The sequence below is a fragment of the Mustela nivalis genome (genome assembly GCF_964662115.1).
Source record: "Mustela nivalis genome assembly, chromosome: 14".
Classification (NCBI taxonomy): Eukaryota; Metazoa; Chordata; class Mammalia; order Carnivora; family Mustelidae; genus Mustela; species Mustela nivalis.
This window is the reverse complement of record NC_139033.1, coordinates 76,864,322-76,883,771: the sequence shown is the minus strand read 5'-3', so window position 1 is coordinate 76,883,771 and position 19,450 is coordinate 76,864,322. Positions and strand designations below refer to the sequence as shown.

Below are 19,450 nucleotides of genomic sequence, written 5' to 3'. Positions count from 1 at the left end.
GGGGAATGGTAGGAAGAGGGAGAGAGAAAAGCAGACTCCCTGCTGAGTAGGGAGCCTGATGCAGGGCTGCTTCCCAGGACCCCGAGATCATGACCTGAGCCAAAAGCAGATGCTTAACTGACTGAACCACCCAGGTGCCCAAAGAATTATTTTGTAATCAGATCAACAGAGTGTGGTTGTGGGCTCACCACTAAAATATAAGAATAGTTATCTTCATAGAAGCCTTTATTTCAGCACGGATTGCTCTGAGTGTAAAGTTATCTACATTTCACATTTCCATCCTAATTTTTTTTTTTTTGTCATTGATGTGACCACTGTTTAAGTATTTTTTTACGACGGAGATCAGAAATCAATCAGTTGGGCAAGTCATTACACAGAGCTAGACTCAGTTTCTCTTCAGTTTCATTAGGTTCACCTACCATATCCTACTTTCCTTTAGACAATCCCCCCAAATCTGAAAGATGTTATTGTGGACTCACGTAAAACAAATAGAGCCATAAATCCATTTGAACATCTATTAGAAAATTATTTTTTACCTAGCTTGTCAGTGACATAATAAAAAACACTAACAAACTCCTAAAACATACTAAGTGCTTTGGGGCCACCTGGCTGGCTCAGTATGAGCTGGCTCAGTGGAGTATGTGACGCTGGATCTCAGGTTGTGAGATCAACACCCACTTTGGGTGTAAAGATTACATAGAAAAATAAAATCTTAAAAAAAAATTCTAAGTGACTTGAATGTCTGGCTAGACTGATAAATTGCTCACAATACCTTCTACTTTTCTAGATTACCCAAAAAGCCAAGAATGGACATTTTTAATGGGAAAAAGCTTTATTTAAAAAAAAAAATTCAATGTGAATGCTCTTCTTTTCCACCTCCAAATGACTGGTCACACAGAGGTTTTGTCACGAACAATCAGTATTTTATCTAAGTTGTGGATCTCATGCCCTTGTACCTGGTTCTCTGAGTTCAGTACGCTACTCATTCCTCATCAGCTCTAAGCATATTGATACCAATGTTTTGCTCACAGAAGAGTGGGTTAGTGACTTCACTCAGTCCCTTTGTCCTAATATTTAACCTCCAACATTTTTGTGGTTAGAAAGACTTCTGGTATAATATTTAAAGCTCTCCTGTATGAATATTTACTAGAAAAGTGTTCAGAGATGTTTTGGTAAGATTCAGGTGAGTTGTCAATTTGATGGTGTTTTTAACAATCGGTTGCTAAAGAAATTTTAAAAATGCACATGACCCAGCTCCTCACTCAGAGTGCAGGAACTTTGCTCTCTGCCCTTGGTTCCTTGACTCTCCCAACACCCACCTGCTAGAGACAAGCAGGTTAGCAGACCCCAGAGCATAGCTGTAAAAATAACACCCTCAGTATAACAGAGCAAAGCAGCCATTTCCATTGAACATGTCTTGGCACATGAATTGTGGCTTTGATGCTCAGGGTCACAGCGCTGACCTTCCTGGGAAGGACCGAAGCTCATTGTCACCATACGTGACTGTGGCATTCCAGGGGCACTCAGTGAATGGATGTATAAAAGCACGAATGGATTTCAGCATGTATAGTAAGAAGCCACTGAAGAAGGTTTTACATGAAAACCATTAACTTAAAAAAAAGATTTTTGCTAAAATTCTTTACTAGCAACTGGCAGACCATCATCCTTGCCTTGGCCTCTGAATAAAGAAACAGGAGAGTGGTAAAAGGAACTATTCCTATAAGACTTTCCCAAACCACCCATACCACATACAAAATCAAAACCTGGAAAATAAATGTTTAAATGAAAAAAGATTTAGAATGTCACACGCCACACTTTATCCTGGCCACCCAGCCCTTCCTGTCAGCACCACACATTGACTGAAATGATGTCATGTGGCATAAATCCATAAATCCTGCCTAATCCAAGTGTAAACTTCTTAAAGATAAGAGAGATTGCCTTGGCCTCTCCTGTCTTTGGCCTGGTGTGCAATGTACCAAACACTCAAGGAAAACTCGCCTGTGAGTTTTTCTCCTTTTCCCTTTTTTTTTTTAAATTTTTAAAAATCTTATTTAAATTCAATTAATCATCAAACAGTGTATCATGAGTTTCAGAGGCAGAGTTCAGAGATTGATCAGTTGCATATAATACAGAGGGATCATTATGCCATGTGTTTACCAAGAGCAAGCACAGCTTGACTTTAACTTACAGGCTAACCTGGTACCCCAAACTCCAGAGAGAAGAAGGGCTGTTACTCGCTGGTGGGGGAGCTGGGAGAAAGCTCCTAGAAGCCAGGAGAGAGGAGCAGACGGGGATTCCCCCACCCCCCAGGAGAGCCACCCAGCAACCATGTAGTGAAGCAGGAGGGAGCCACCCCAGGCCCTGCGGGGGAGAAACTGAGGCCCAGCTCAAACCAGAGCACTATTTCAGCACAGCTCACACACTCGGGATTTTCACTGTATTTGCAGTAGGGACTTACAGAAAGTTCTGAGGGGATGCCGTAATCTGATCTGTACTTCAGCAAATTCTCAGTCAGCATTTTCAACAACAGACCTGTGGGCCAAAGACCTGAATGATCAGCTAAGCAGCCATGTCAATAGTTAAGACAGAATATATCAAAAGCCCCCCCCCCCCAGGGGAAAGAGGGTTCAAAATGTTCGAGAAATTCCAGAAATAGAATTTCCATCATTTGACAAACACCTAGGAGAAGCTGACACGGACTCTCACATTTGAAGTCTGAGCCCCCGAGGGACTGCAGCTTGGGCAGCGACAGGCAACCAGGCTGAGGACACTCCTGGAGGCCCGATGGGGGTGAGGGGGAGGGACCTGGGGCGGGGCACCCACCTGTGCCCCCACCTGGCCGCTGGGAGTCAAGTTCCCGTCTCCGGAAAGAAGCCAGGCCAGACCACAGTTTGAAAGTCCAACACCTAGAAGCAGTAGTCAAAATCATCAGACTGGATGAGATCATAAAAAGGGGGATGATCTGAGAGGTATGGGGAGCCTGTTTGCAGGACCTACCTGCAGTTAAGCAGCTAGGAGTCTAAAAGGATTGAGCAAAGGGAAATGAACAGGTGCGTGAAGGAAGTTACCGGAAGCACAGAGCCCAGGCAGGAGAAGGAGGGAACCGCAGGAGGGGGGGCAAGGGGACGAAGCCTCAAGTTCCTGCAGGGATGCAGGGAGAGAATGAGGAGATAGAGGCAAGTAGGGAGGTGGCCCCTCCGTATACCTATCCCTTTGAAGGTGCAGAAGGACGGATAGAGGCCCAATTCTAAATTCAGGTGAGTGAATGAATAGATGATCAAGATTCTCTTTTAAGGATTTCATCAGTGTGGAGGAGAGAGGGAGGAGTTTGAGGGGGGAGGAAATGGAGGGCCGCTGAGCACCTCTAGAAGAGGTTTATGGGTGTCAGTTGACATCGGGTGGGAATCGGCACAGGAGGACTTTCAGTCGGAAGAAAGAAAAATTGTGGGACGCGCTTTAGAAGCCAGTTGGGATCCTTTTCCAAAGGACAAGGAAAGGAGAGTGAATTAGGTACCCATCGAGAGAAAACGCGAGGTGAGGGAACGCAGAGGAGGCTGGTCGCCCTCGGGTCACCCAGGCTTGGCGCTGGGTCCTCGGGCGCATGTTCTGCCGCAGCAAAATTGCGGGACCCTGATGCCAGAGTCATTTCAAAAAGCCCGTTAAGAACTTCGGTCAGGGCTGAGCAAATGGTGTCAACATCGAGGTCAGGGATACGGAGAAGATCCATCACGCTGCCGGAGCAGTGGGTCAAGGACAGTCCCACGCGCACTCCGGGACCAGATAATAGTTCCTTGAAACCAGCACATCTCGCTAATGGAGTGATTCAGCCCTTCTGGCCTGAACTGCTTAACCCAGAGCTGCCCAGCCCCCCACTTCCTCCTGAGAGCCCGGCCTCCACAGGGATAGAAGTTCCTTGCCAGGAACCACAAGATTGAGAGTCAGCAAAGCGCCCCGTGTTCCTTCCACACAGAGGAGAACAACAGTGCAGCAACCACCCCACCCCCGCCAGTCCCCCGCACCAGATTCGTTTTATGGCTGAAATGAGATACAACTTGGAAGTATTTAGCTCCCGGCATGTATTCAATGAAGGTAGAACTCCTTTCCTTCGTGCGTTGTATTTACAGTGCTTCTAATGAGAGCAGAGAAAGGAGAAGACAGAAGGAGATCAAAAGCTAAAAATCCCAGTTGTAAAAGAAGTAAGTCCAGAGTATAACGCGGTGACTATAGTTTATGTGCTGGATCATGAATTTGAAAGTCGCTAAGACGAGGCATCCTGGGGGGTGGTCCACCGGTTCAGAGTCTAGCTTTGGGCTCTGGTCATGATCTCAGCATGCTGGGATGGAGCTCCTTGCCCAGCGGGGAGTTGGCTTCCTCCAAGGAGAGGAACCAAAATAAGCAAGTTGCAACTAGGAGGTCACAACACAAATCGAGGGCAAAGGTCCAAGCCAATGGCATAATTGTGGCCCCGAGGTTGTCCGGGCTAAGCGCCTCATACAACAATTTTGCTTAATGTTGACATCAAACCTGTGATGTGGGCACTATCCCCATTTGACAGGTGAAAACTGAGGCTCAGAGAAACCAGGTAACTTGTTCAGGATCTTATGATGGGTGAGGGGTGGACTGATTCTTACCGATGTTGTCACTGGGCCCCTCCCAGTCAGGCTGACCTGTCTACCCCTAAAGGAACATCTCCTTCTCATTCCTGCCATTCGTGGCTCTTTTGTCTTTTCCCTTATGTTTGTTTCATCCTTTGTAAGCTTGAAAATTGCATACATCTGCTGGGGCACAGAGGCTCATTCAGCACTGGCTCATAGTGACCCTCAACAAATGCTGCTTTTTTTTTTTTTTTTTTTTTTAAGATTTTGTTTATTTGACAGAGAGGCAAGCAGAGGGAGAGGGAGAGAGAGAGAGAGAGAGAGAGGAGGAAGCAGGCTCCCTGCCTAGCAGAGAGCCCGATGCAGGACTCAATCCCAGGACCCTGAAATCATGATCTGAGCTGAAGGCAGAGGCTTAACTCACTGAGGCACCCAGGCAGCCCCAACAAATGCTTCTTGAATGGATGGATGGATCATTGACTTTACCAAGGCAGCTATGATGAGCTACTTATGCAGGAACGGAGTTTTCCGCCCCACCTCTCGAACACCACCTTCCACCTTGCTACATGGGTAAGAGCTGGACCAGAATGACCATATGTCCTGGTGTTCCCGAGACTATGCAACTTAATCCTCTTGTTCCAGCTTGATAGTAACCACATCCCCTTCACTCTCAAAGGCACCCCAGTGAGGACAATGAAGTCTGCGTGTATGCAAGGGATTTTGGAACTCAAAAAGGCAAGCCCTGACAAAGCTAGGATGAATTTATGGCCCGCCTCTCCCCACTCCTAGCCACTGGACTATGGGAAGTTGAGAAGCTCTCATGCAGGCACGACCTGGGTAAGGTGGGCCCAGCACTAGTCTCCCACCAGCCTCCCAGAAAGAGGACTGAGAACTGTACCCCGCCCCAGGCTGTCATCAGGGAACCCCAAAAATAGAGGAACACCTCCGCTGACAGAGCACCCCTATTCCAGCCCGGGCTGCTGTCCTACCCATCTCTGAGGATCCCAGAAGAGCTCATGCTCCCATCCATAATCTTCCCAGGAGTTTTATATGAGGTATAGTAATAGACTTGAGGGGGCTGAGGCCCAAGACAAGGGAGACGGAGAGAGACCACTGGGCGGGCTAGGCAATGAGACCCAGGAACACTACAGCGGTCCTCCAGAAGCTTCGATGCCTTCTGGCCACCCCTTCAGCCACCCCCTGGGAGAAAAGGAAGGTTCAAACCTGAGAGTACACTAAAGCCCACAGTGATGGAAGCTGCTGAGTTGATGAGGTCAGACCAGCTGGGAGACCACATCCAGCTTTCCACACTACACAGAAAGGGGGCTCAGGGTAGAAAGGAAGATATGGCAGAAAAAAGAAGAGAGTAAATTTTCTTACCTTGGACCCTTATGGCCAATACTACTGATTTTGAATACTGTCATTTTTAATGATTACGGTATTCTATTTTGTGGTTCTATTATAATTTATTTATTTAATCTTTTATTTAATTTATTTATTTTATTTTTAGTTAACTTCCTATCATAGATCATTTGGATTATCCCAGGCTTTCATTATTATAAATGATACTGGGACAAACACCTTAGCATGTGCGTGTCACTAATTAATAAATCCACGCTAGCCAGCTCACATGACATGATGTCACTTGAGCAGGGTATGGAGAGAGCCCCCCACCAGGGCAAGGAAATGGGACGTCCTGTCAAGAGCCGTGTGAGGGAGGCGGTCAAGTCTTCAGTTGCTGCAATCAATCGACATCCCCAATTCACCTTGTTAAAGACCTCACACCGGAGCCACCCTGCTAAACTGTTCCCAAATTCTGCCCCTGGAAACCATAAGACCCAGGTATTCATGGTTTTAAGACACTAAGTTCTGGTTGAATATGTATTCAGTAATAGGTAATGTGTATGTGTATTATATGTATGACATATCATATATACCCATATATATACACACACAAGCACACACAATAATCCCTACAAATAGAAAACCGGGATTCATGGGTCACAGGATGTAGTCTTTTCAAACGTCTCAGATACACGTTATCAAGCCACTTTCTAGAAAGATGGTGGATTTGCGCTCTGACCAGCATGTACAAGAGCGCCCATCTTCAGTATGCCAACCAATGCTTGGGATTCTCTGTCTGTTGTCTCCATAAACACTGGGATGGAGGAAAGGATGCTTCACGGGTGTACCAGAAGCCAGGGGAACCAGACGGGGCTGTGTTGTCGAAACTTCAGAGACGTCGCTCCTGGACACGGATGCTCATGAAGTTAGCATCTTCTGACTGGCAAGCCTAGCTCTTGGGACAGCACTTGCCTGAGCAGGAAATGTTTAATGACTACTTAGAACAGTCACAGGCAGTCCTCACTGGTCAAACTGAATAAAGCTCTGGGCTTTTTGCTGTGTTTTTCCAGAGCCCATAAGTCAACCAGAGTTGTTTTGTAAAAACATGTGAGGTGCCTCAGTGCACAACTCCTCAGACCCTGGGTCCTACGAAATAAACCCCCCAGCTGGGATGGAGCCAGACAGAGAGACAGAGGAGAGGTTGGAGCAGCTATATAGAATGCTACTGACAAGGAAGGCTGGGCTGGCTAAATCCAGCAATCCATTGGGCTGTTCTAAAACATTTCCCCATCTCGCCGTAAATAGGTTACCACTTCCCAGGAGATGCAAAAGAAAGGCTTGTGTTCTCACAAAATCGGAATACCGGGTCTCTTGGAGAGGATGTTTTTCATTTTGTTTCTTGTTTGATTATGTACTGCAAGTGGCTTCTCAGCACGGGCATGACTAGAATGCTGAGAACACGAGGCCCTGCCTTCCTCCCTCTACACACTCTTCCAGGTCCATCTACGCATCAAGTATGCACAGAAGTACCAGACGCACAGGTGTGTGAGAGAAAGTCTGCGCGTGTCAGTGGGCAGGCGGGAGTAGCAGGGATGACGAAAGGGTGCGCCAAGTCAGCCTGGTAAAATTTACTGAGAGCATGAAGCTGGCAACTACACTTCTGAATTCTTTCTAGCACATTTACGATGTCAGCTTCATCCTTCATCGCTTGTTTCCGTTGTCTCCTCTCTTTGAAATAACTTAATATGGCAAAATGCACTGACTAATAAAGCACATACCTTGAAATTATCAAATGCTCTCATTTTGTCATGTTGGCTTCAGAGTTTTAAATCATGAAATAAATACCAATCACTGCCAGTTAAATGCCCATTGTTCCCCTCCCTGATCCTGTCTACTTGCTGCTGCCTCGGCCTCCCCAGAGGTGAGCGCTATCATGGAAGTTGATGTTTTGCCTTCTAATTCCACCTTTTACACACTCACGTTCAACAACATACATGATTGTTTTTGTGTAAATGTGTGTGCTTCTGTACTTCTTCAACTTGTTTTATTTGCTCATTCAGGCCACAGCTCTGTTGCTCAGGCTGTGCACTGCATAGCTCCTGAGGTTCCATTCACACAGGCCACTAGGAGAGTAGCTCCCTTGGGGGTGGGCAGTATGTACCCCTGCGTGTTTTGAGATACGTCGGTGGTGCACGAGAGATCCTACATTCGTTTTAATTACCCTATGGTTTTCATCATGTGGCTGTGCCACATTTTATTACTGATTTCCTTAGGGGAAGGCATTTTGCTTTTGCAAACAGCGCCAGGGAACAGCCCCACACGTATCTCTGTATGTAGTCCGTATGTATAAATATCTCTGGGGGATCACCTTGCTTTATTCTGAGTAACTGTGATTTAAAAAAAAATGATCCTCTGAACATTATAAGAAAAAGACCAACTTGGTGAAACTTACAATATTTATTAGTACAAATCAGTGTGTGTTAAACCCCAAATAACATACACAATGGGGTGGTGTTGAGGGCAGCGCCTTGCTATAGAATACAAGATGGAAAGGTCCTAATTGTCTGCAGCAGCGTCTTCTATACGTGAGAACTGGGTCCAGCCCAGCCAGAAGCCCTTTATAGAAACATGAGAGAAAGGAACGGTTTTCGCAACAAAGCACGGACATTGGATCCCTGGGTCTGCTTTCAACAAGGATGGCTGAAAAAGTAGACTTGATGCTGAATGGATCTGAATACAGCTCAGAGCCCTTTAGTTTCTAAGCTAGCTTGAAATTCAGCTGGCTGCGAGCATTGCAGCGAGTGGAGTCCCATAAGAGGAGCTCGGCTTCAGCCCTCATACGCCATAGTCCTTGACCGTAAAGGAATTGTTCCCATCATCCAAACCTCCCTCGGCCCATGAATTCAGTTCTCCTTGGGGCACAGCCCTTCCGTTGGCTGAAATAGTTTCAGGTCTTCAACCTTCTATAGTCTGCAAGGTAATGTCATCTCAGCACCCTAATGTACCATTTCAAGTATAAAATGGCAAGTCAATTACGTACCGACCTAAAATGCGTGCGTGTGACTCCAGCGCCACCGTAGGGGTTCCCACGGGGAAATGACCCCCAGGAGAACCCAGGCCTACGCTGCACATCACATAGGCACGAGCTAGGCTCAGCCAGTGAAATGCATTACATGTCGGTGTCACAAATACAAAATCCTATTTACACATATACACGTGCGTGGAAAGAAAGAGAACGGAGGGGCAAAAAAGCAAAGGTTGGAAAATGATGGGAAGGATTTACATCACATGAAACTACTTGACATTCTGGAGCAACAGTCATTTCCAGGCCTTTATGTGGTATTATGTGGTTGGAGTTCAACAACGATCAGAACAGCCAGGAGGTAACTGCAAGGCAATATAAAGGAAGGAAGGAAGCTTCCTTGCAGATGAGACCGAAGCGTCTATCTGAAGAGGAGACTCCACGTTTCTATGAATGCATGTGTGCCCAAGTGCTGTGTTCTCTTTTCCCCGGTTGCTCTGAGTAGTGATTATAAACATATTGTCATCTGACTGGCTGGAAGAGTTAAGGCAGTATGGAAAGGTAAAAGAGTGTTTCACAGCCTCAATGAGATCCTGAAATAAGACCTCGGGCTTATTCGCAGGTTGCTCCCAACATGTGATTAGTATCAGCTCTTGCAGGCAAGATGCAGTCACTAAGGACCCCGCCCAGGGCTGGGAACCTCGCGGGGACGTGGCCTGCCCTAGCTGGGCATCCTGAGTGGCTATCTAGAGAGAGGCCCAGGTTCTCGGGGACAGCCGGATGAGGAACTTCCACAATGAGGCTTCATGTCCCTTGCAAAGAGGTCATTCTATTTGCAGCCCCAATTTTTTAACTTTCAGAAGAGGCATGATCATCCCTTGGCCTATAAGCAGCATCATGCTGGCTGCTAGTGAAGTTGACAATGTGGGGAGAACCCTAAAAAGCCCGGAAAAGACTCTGCCAAGACTTTCCAAATGCCACTTGTTCGAGTTTTTGAGTGTCTTAGAGAGCTAAGAGGCACTCTTGAACCAAAAATAAGTGTTTCTGGCCCGCACATCCTACGATTGTCAGACTATTCTAGCAAGCTGAGTGGAGCAGTGGAGATATCCGATTGACAACATACTCTTGAGTTTTTCTAGAAAGAAAAGAACAATCCCTAAATCTGTGATTTCCACCTGTTTTCTTGATCGCAGTCCCCATAAATGAGGGTCAACTTGGCTGTGACTCTCTCAAAGACCCCAGCTTTTCCTTGATGGCCATCTCAGTGTTCCTACCCATCAAGGGCAGGGTGGGCACAGCCTCGAGAGAATCACACTGAGTTACTGGGGTCTTGAGGTCTTTTGTCGGCTCACCATCTCTTCCCAGGCTTTTGTGTTATAGGCTTTCTATTAATGTTTGCTGGGCCTTGAATGTTCCTAGCAAAAAAGGTACCATCTGGCCCTGTTCCCACACTGCCTGATTAACCATTCCTGAGACCAGCCAGTCTTGATAGTTTCCTAGTCCTCACAGGAGGCACAGATCCAAATATCCTTTAGGAATTTCCCCCCAGGATAAGCCCTACTAGGAAACCAACTGCATTTTGATCCCAGGTATTTACGGAAGTTAGAGTGGTAATACGATTTGGATTTCTAGTGGAAATAGCTTTTATCCCCTTCTGTGTGTTCTTTCCTTTTCCTTCCATTAGATTCAGACACCTTTAATTAATTGAGCAGATGGGGAATCTAGAACGGAAGGTTTTCTGGAAGTCTACATGCAGCTAACAGGCATTCCAGGGTTGGACCTCTGGTGAGCCCTATCGCCAGCTGCCCAAGCTTGGCATCTTCTAAAACAGTCTCTTCAGTTTTGCAATTTGCCAGGGGTGGGGGTGGGATGGGGGTGTCTCGAATCTTAAGGTGCCATTGCTTCCTCCGGCTGGTTTTCCTGTAACCTACTGATGGATAATATTAGAAGTTTGCCCTATGATTTAGATTCAAACACCCTCCGGTTAATTTTGCCCCTAGATATGACACCATGACATACTGTCTTAGTAAAACCCTACTCTGTGAATTAACCTTCTGTAAGAGAGTGGGAATTTATAACTCTGGAGATGATCTATCCCAGGCAGTTTCTGGAAAAATATGTATACCCTACATCTGTCACCATTTATACAGTAACTACTCAAATGACTCTTTCAAACTGGGCCTCCCAAGCCCCAAATTGCATGAAATATTTTAGTCAGATCTGGTTTGTTTGTTTATATATGACCAAAATGTAGAAAAACAGGCATCAAGTAGAAGTCAAAGATGTAGACAACAGTTTCTAATACCTCTTTCTCTGCTTTTCATAATGGCTCAAGTGTCTAGCTTGAGTGATGATTCAATTACACTCCACTGAAAGGTAAATGAAATGAAATGACCCTTTCAGTGAAGGCTGGTCAGGTAACAGAGGCAGTGGCACCGAGTAATTTGCCAGAACTGGACTGAGGAACCCAGGAAGTCAGAGGGAAAGGCCACCTCAGAATCCCACACACAGATAAGCCAGTGAGACTGCTCTACAAATTGAAAAGAAGCTTAAGGTCTTTAACAACAATAAAAAACTCAACTATACTTATTACCTAACATCTGTTCCCTCTCATGTGCATTTCATGTACCAAAGGCCATTTTGTGACAGTATGGCAGATTTTTCTGGAGTGTTCTAAAAGCCTTTTCCAGGGACATTCCCTGCCCCATCGTGGCAGGTCTTCCAGGATGCCAAGCCAGCATCTCTCTTCTCCCTACGTGGGGTGCCAGGCCGCCGAGAATGGGAGGTCGACTCTGGCTTCTTCAAGTACAGCGGACCATGGCCCCTGGGTCAGCAGCACCGCCGGCCGGCTTGCGTGGTTTGCTTCCCAAGTTTGATTGCTCCGTTGTTTCCATTCTCATGGGGGTCCAAGGGTGGGATCTGGCGACCTGGAACAAAGAGGAGGCCTGTATTGATTTCCTTTTTTCCAGTCGACACCACATATAGACTGTCACCCTGCTTCAACACCTCCACTGAAAGTCTGGGTGATACAGGAAGTGGGAGGGGCCAGGAATGGCTTTTTTCCCTCATCCTTCCCTCCCTCCATCCCTCCTTCCTGCCTTGCTCTGAGGCCTGAAGTCAAGCTTCTGTTTGGAAAGTGAAGGTAAAGTAAAAGCAGCTTCCTGACCACGAATTTCTCTGGATTTGTAACCTCACGCTCCTAAGTAAAGGGGAAGTCCCCACCCACCTTTTGTTCATCAGCATCAGTCCAGATACTACCTCCCAAGGGTTGGCACTGGTGCTACCAGTGCCGTGAGCTGCTTCATGGCCTCAGGGCTTCCGTGGTAACCATGAGGACTCATCTTTCTGCTTCTTCAAATAAAGCTATAATCTTCCCAGTAATACCATTTGTGAACACGTAGCTCCTCATTCCCCATCCTGCCGTGCACGAGTCAGCTTATTTTTTTTTAATGTAATTTAAAAAATTGTCCTAGAGTCTCCGTAAATAAACACAATGTACAAATTAAGAAGGCAAGCCTAGGGGGTAGAGAAGGGGGAGCTAAAAGGTACATGGTTTCTGAGATGATAGAGATATTCTAAAACTGTGTTGATGAACAGCTCTGTAAATGTACTAAAAACCATGGAACTGGACACTTCAAATGGATGAAATGGACAGTAGGTGAGTTTTATCTCAAAAAAAGCTTTCTTTGGAAAAGGCAGTGGGATCTGGAAGTAACAAATATGTGTTTAGGACCTCACAGTTTTCAAAGATGTTCCCGGGCACTCTCTTCACATAAGGCTGTGAGGTCGGTGTGATGGTTTCTGCTGTCGTCATTTGACTAAGTCTCAGAGAGCTCAGGTCATAGCCTGTAGGTCATGTCCACAGCAAAATGGCACAGGTGGTTCTTGGATTATCTTGATTTTCTGATGGGTCCCAAAGCCCGTGTCCTTCCCACTGGACCATGTCTGCTCTCTCTGCTGCATTTCTACCCCCCATAAAAAGACATGCAACACTAGCTCTAATATAAAGGTTGTTAAAATCATCTCATCGGTGTATCAGTTTGCTAAGTAACCAGTCATTAGAGATGGAAGGGAAATAAGTTCCAAAAACAAAGACCTTCAGTGCAGGTGGAGGTTACCACCAGACTATACCGAGAGTCAAATCATCCCGGGAGAGGTACATCTTCCCCAGGGGCAGAAATAGTTAATGACAAAGGTATGGTACACTGTGTACCTTGGGTGCCATGGGAACTCATCAAAGCTCAGGCATAGAGGTTAAGGTCATTGGCGATTGCCCAAAATCCAAAACTAATGGTAGAGCTCTTCATTTGATGATAAAGCAGATGAGAAGGTTATAACAATTTCTGAAGCCACTATTCGGGCCACTATCAGGAAGTGAAAAGCTAAGCAGAGCTGTCACTCATCGTTCTCAAAACAGTTCAGTCCTGACCCAGAATCAAATGAGAACGGAAGTACAGGTACTTTCCTCTTTTGGACATGCTGCATTTTTTTATTAGTCATAATTAAAAGGAAGTAAACAAAATGCCTCTTCTACTTTGTCAATCTTAAGCAATGAATAGAGGGGGGAGCTTGGAACGACTACCAGTGCTGATTTATTTAGGTTTCACCTTGCCAATCGAGTTTTACTTACTCCTCCAGAGCAGGGGCTGTGTTTTGGAGGGATGACGGTGTAACACTATATCAGTATTTAAATCTGTAAGACCTCAGGTGTCTCCTGACTGTGTTAGCTGCACCAACAGGGGCTTTCGCTTTTGCCTCCGAAATGCTCTGGGACAAAATTATAATTCTGACGTGGCCCTAGTTAACAAAGACAAGTACTGTCCACTGATAGGTAGTTTTGACAATTTCAAAATCAACATCCTATACTAACATCCACTTTGCGCTCTTATTGTGGGGTTAGCTCTAGAGTTAGCCAAAGGGTGGGGTGCCTGGGTGGCTCAGTCAGTTAAGCATCTTCCTTTGGCTCAGGTCATGATGCCAGGATTCTGGGATGGAGCCCCACGTCAGGCTCCCTGCTCAGTGGAGAGCCTGCTTCTCCCTTTCGCTCTGCCACTCCACCTGCTTGTGCGCACCCTCTCTCTCAAATAAATAAATAAATAAATAAAATCTTTTAAAAAAAAGTTTGTGGAAGAACATTATGCCTTTAGCCTTCTTATCTGTGACTCATTCTCCATGCCTCATGTGGTAAGATCTTTCCTAGGAAACGTACATCTTTCGTACGCCAAATACACCAAATGCTTCTGCATACAATACACACTGAAGTCACAAAGGTCAAGTGAAAATCTAGAAATCAAGGGGCCATGGAAAGCACAATGGGAATGTCAGCAACCCTCCTTGCCGTGCCTGTCCTCTTGCCTCTTTCCAGCCTCCCACGTATCTCCTCTGTGGACAATAAGGAAGACCATATTTAGGTTGCAAGATCCAGTAGACCCAAGTCAGGCCTCGCGAAGACTCCTTTCTTATTTGTTTTAAACTGTTAGCCGTGTTTTTGAAACAGTTTTCAAATCTGGCTTCTTAGTGACACCAGATCAGTCCTGTTTCTCTTCAGAATATTCAAAATCTCACTTATTAGAACAATGTGTTTCTCAAAGAGGGAGTTACAGCAGTTTCTTTAGACTTTGTTTTTCTCCTCTAGTACAAGGGTTCTGAGATCTGAGAATCAGTGTTGCAGTTTAGTGAACTTGAACAAGCTACTCAGTATCTCTAAGATGGCTTTTCCTCACTGATAAAAAGACTAGGAGAAAGTCACCAGACAGCCACTTTGCCATATCATCTGCAGCTCTCACCAAGATGGAAGGAATCATCGATGATGAACAGGTCCTGGGAGTGTCTCAAGTGGAGTTTGCCTGGGGACAAGGGTTCAGGTACTAGGATGGGGACCCATCCTACTCTTCTACAAAGCACAACCTGGGATCCCCACTTCAAAGTGAGGAGAAAGGAAACTCTTCCACTTTAAGGCAGAGGTGGAGGAAGGCTGGTCGCAACAATGAGGCAAGCACCTTTAAACCAGAAGGAAGCCAACAGCGCTGTGAAAACACAACAAGCCCTGATCTTGTGATCTGAGTTATTTGGAACTCACAGAGAGGTTAAGTGTACTTAGACAAAGGAATGGTTCTGGAAAATGGCCAAGGCGTTTTGTACCAAGGCGATCACACAATTGAATCTGTATTAATTACAGAGGCACAGAATAGGACAAATACACACACACACACACACAAACATCTGAAAGGCTCTGGGCATTATTTTCTGCAGGTTTCTACTCTTACAAACTATCCCTTGAGTACACAATCTCCATAACAAATCATCCTGGGGTCGAAATCCAAGGTTAGGGTGTTTGTTTTAATAAGGTTGGGATTGTGTAAGATTCTGCTTGGGAAAAGTTAAAGGACTTTTTTTTTGAAATTCAGTTTTCCTCAAAGTTGACAGCCTTGAGAAAAAGCAGGTTTTATAAATGATGCCTCGGGAATGCAATATGTGAAAAAAAAAAATTCCAAGCCTATAAATTTGATCATGGCTCTGGACCGAGGGCTGTCGTGCTTCCACACACAACAAAAATAAAACAGCGAGCTTGGCTGCAGCTGTTCTTTTTCCTTGTGTGGAGGATGGGCCATTCCCCGTGTGAGCCTGGAGGCCTCCCTGAGATTTCTGCTGTTCGGACTCTTCCCCCTTTCCCTGCAGGTCTGGATTTACTCGGCTCAGCTACCTTCCGTTGGGCATTAGAAGCGTGGTAGTTACTGTGTAACTTTATTTCTTGATCCCGATTTTCTGAACCATCCCAATTAGTAAACTGACCAATAGGACTTGGCAGTATTTACTCCTGATAATGGCCTTTAAGCTTCTTCATTTGCGGGTAGGGGAGGTTTTCTGTGGAACACGGCAGTGGCTCACAATCAGGGAACACTGCCCTTAGAGTACAGAACAGGAGTGGGGGCAGGAGGCCGGGCATGCCACTTGAGTCATTCCCTGAACTGTGCTTTTGCTGCTGTAGAGGAGATAATACTGGAATTACTAGATGGCCTTGAACATTAGAGTCTAGACCTGAGAAATGAACTAGCATTCCTTTTGGGACCAGAATGGCTTAGGAGACACAGAATGAATGATGCTACGAGGCCTGCAGGAAGTCCATCAGGGACAAGGAAAGCCTTGATCTGGACGCCAGGAAGAGAAGCAGAAAACAAAGATGGGAAGGACTATGGAAGACACCTGACAGACAGATAAAGCAAAGAGAGGGACAAAGAAAAGCAAAGATCAAAGCCTAGGTTGCTGAAGGCATGGTGATGCCCACAGAGAGGAAAGAATGGGGAGGTCACCACGGGCTGTTAGTCCCAAATGCCAGAGGTCTTCAATATGGACGGGCTCAAGTTACTCTAAAATCATTACTGAACCTTACTGTTCAAGGGCATCTCTTTCATTTTTCTTTTTAAATGAATAGGCTTTATTTATTTATCTATTTACGGAGCAGTTGTAGGTTTACAGAAAAAGTTGAGTACAAAGTACAGAGAGCTCCTAATATCCTCATCCCCAACTTCCCCTGTTTTAATGACTAGCACAGCTGTGGAAGATTCATTACAAGTGATAGGCCATCATCGATTATTATGAACAGAAGTCCTTAGTTTATATTAGGGCTCATTTTTGGGTGTTGTATATCGTTTGGATTTTGATAAAATGTATAATATTAGGCATCCTCCATTACAACACCATACAGAAGAGTTTCACTGTCCTAAAAATCCTCTGTGCTCCCCGATTCATCCCTCCCTCCTTCCTACGATGAGCCTCTGGTGACCACTGACTTTTCCACCGTCCCTCTAAGTTTGCCTTTTCTAGAATGTCTCATAGTTGGGATCATATAATGTAACATAGTCTTTTTTGATTGGCTTCTTTCACTTAGCAATACACATTTAACGTTATACCATGTCCTTTCATGGCCTGATAGCTCATTTCTTTTTATGGTTGTATAATATTCCCTTGAATGGATATGTCCCTTTCATTTTTCTATTTTAACATTTAAAAATTATAAGACACAAAAAAACACTTGCCACAAGGGGAAAATCTAACAAGACAGATTTCATCAAAATTAAGAACTTCTGCTCTTCAAAAGACATTGTCAAGAAAATGAAAAGGCAAGTCACAGCCGGAGAGAAAATACTCAAAAAAAAAACCCAAATATCTGATAAAAACACATGTATCCAGAATATATAAAAAATTTGGTAATACGAAAGCAAACAACTCAACACGAAACAGGCAAAATTTGAAACAACATTTCACCAAAGAGACACAGGAATTGCACATAAGCATATAGAAAAGCAGACATCATTAGTCACCAGGAAGATGAACATTAAAAATTATAAGGAGATACCACCAAAACCCCATCTGAATGACTGCAATTTTATCAACTGACCAAAACAAGTGTTGACGAGCTCTCCCACATTTGTGACAGCAATATAAAATGCTGAAAACACTTTGGAAAACTATTTGCAGTCCCTTAAAACGTTAAACATTACCGAGTAGATAAGCCAGCCATTCCACGCCGAGGTAGTTATCCACACAGACTCGTATGTGAATGTTCACAGCAAACTTACTTATAATTGCCAAAAGCTGAAAACACCCCAAATGTTAAGCGAACGAATTAACACATTTTTCCTTATGCAATGGAATACTACTGAGCAACCCGGGAACCCACCCAGCAAAGTCCATACTGTTTTAGGCAACGGACTGATCTCATTTCTTGAATAAAGAAATTACGTGAGGGAACAAAGGGAGCAAGATGGAGAGGGACTCTCTGGCTTACGAGAGGCTTAATCCACTGATCACTGTGTGTGGAATTCATTTGCATCCTGATTCCAACGGTAACATGCAAACAGAGAAACCATTTAGGGCAAATGAGACATTTAGAAATTTGAACACTGACTATTTGGTGGTATTGATAGGATAACAGCATTATCATTACTAAAGTAATAATGAAATTGTTGCTACATAAAAACCATTACATTCTTTTTTAATTGGGTTGTATTTTATGAACATATAATGTAAAAAAGCTACACTCTGAAAACATTTACAGATGAAATCATGTCTGGAATTCCCTTCAAAATGATTCTGGTGGGGGGTGAGGGGGAGTGCGGCGTAGAGATGAAACAGCCTGGTTATGTGTGCGTGCTGGTTCACTGGGTTATTTGGTTTACTGGTGTGCATTTTTAAAATTTTCCAAAATAAAGCCTGTTTTTGTTTTTTAGTTCCCTGGAACTTCACCACCACGAAACAACCACTGTTAACATTCTAAGTGTATTATGTATCCTTCCAACCTTTGCCCAGAAGAATGTATTATTTACCAATATATATCTTATATGGTGCATATTTTTACAAAATCAAGATACTCTACAAACCAGTCCGTAACTCCTGTTTCACAGTCAGCCATTTACCTTTCCACGTCAGGAATACAGATTTACATCATTGTTTTTAAACACTAGTTTATAGTGGTGAGAGCATGGCTTTTTTAAAAAACCATTTCCCAACTTTTGGACCATTAAGTCATTTCCTGTTTTTTTCTTGTTTTTTTTTTTTTGTTTGTTTGTTTGTTTGTTTTTTGTTTTTACTATCATGAATAACGTTACCATAAGCTGTCATAGGCAATGGGCAGTGAGACAGACTAGAAATTCCAGAGCGTCCTGCCAGGCTTCTAATACAGGCTACTCACTTAACCAGCTCTGTGACCTAGACAAACCTCTTCATGCCTCAGCTTCCCCTTATGTAAAATAGGGATGATAACAGTGCTTATTTCTCAGCAAAAAATGGTGCACAGAATGAGTTAATAAACCTTTAAGCAATTGCAACAATGGGACAGAATGAGAGCTGTGCTGTGTGCTAAACATTCCTGCTACATTTTGCACACCTGATCAATTTCTGCTTTGGAATCATTGGGATAAAAGATACGCAGGTTTAGGGCTTTTGATATCCCACTTGTATCTATTCTGAAAATGACATTATTTCATGGACATCCTTTTTATTGTAGTCCCTAAATTAACTTTTTCAGTGTCAGAAAGTAGACAGGCTTTGTCTTTGTCCTTCCTGTCCCTTGGTGGCTTAGCTAAACCTACTTTCATTTGACAGCTAACTGCACTACTATAAAATTTGCAAACACTTCGTTTTGTTTCTAAATCTTCTCCAAACAAAAAGTAACTACTGGAGAATTGTCAAAATCCAGGGCACTTAACAAAGCTAACACTGTGCAAAGAATTATAAAACAAGAGCTGATCCCTGCCCACAAGTCATAACTTTCTGCCTGTCGTAGGAACACTCTAGTCTAATTTTTCCAAACCAATACGCTTGTACCTAATTATACTCACTTGAAAAAATATCTCTCACCTTGTTCCCAAACTACCAACAAACAAAAAAACCTAGTTTAACGTCCACAGTGTCTCCAGATGTGATTTTCAGAAGAAAGCCCTGTGTTCTCTTCTCCATAGTCAGCATTCAAATTAACTGGAACAAAAGC

General features: G+C 44.4%; 1 protein-coding gene across 1 annotated transcript in view; it reads right to left on the bottom strand.

The window, feature by feature from the left end:
- Positions 1-8,381: 8,381 nt before the first annotated feature.
- RAB31 (RAB31, member RAS oncogene family) overlaps positions 8,382-19,450 on the bottom strand; it is a 127,287-nt gene continuing 116,218 nt past the window's right edge. Inside the window, exon 7 of the mRNA XM_082697360.1 lies at positions 8,382-11,888. Coding sequence (XP_082553486.1) covers positions 11,791-11,888 — 98 coding nt within the window. The 3' untranslated portion in view covers positions 8,382-11,790. The remainder of the gene's footprint in view (positions 11,889-19,450) is intronic.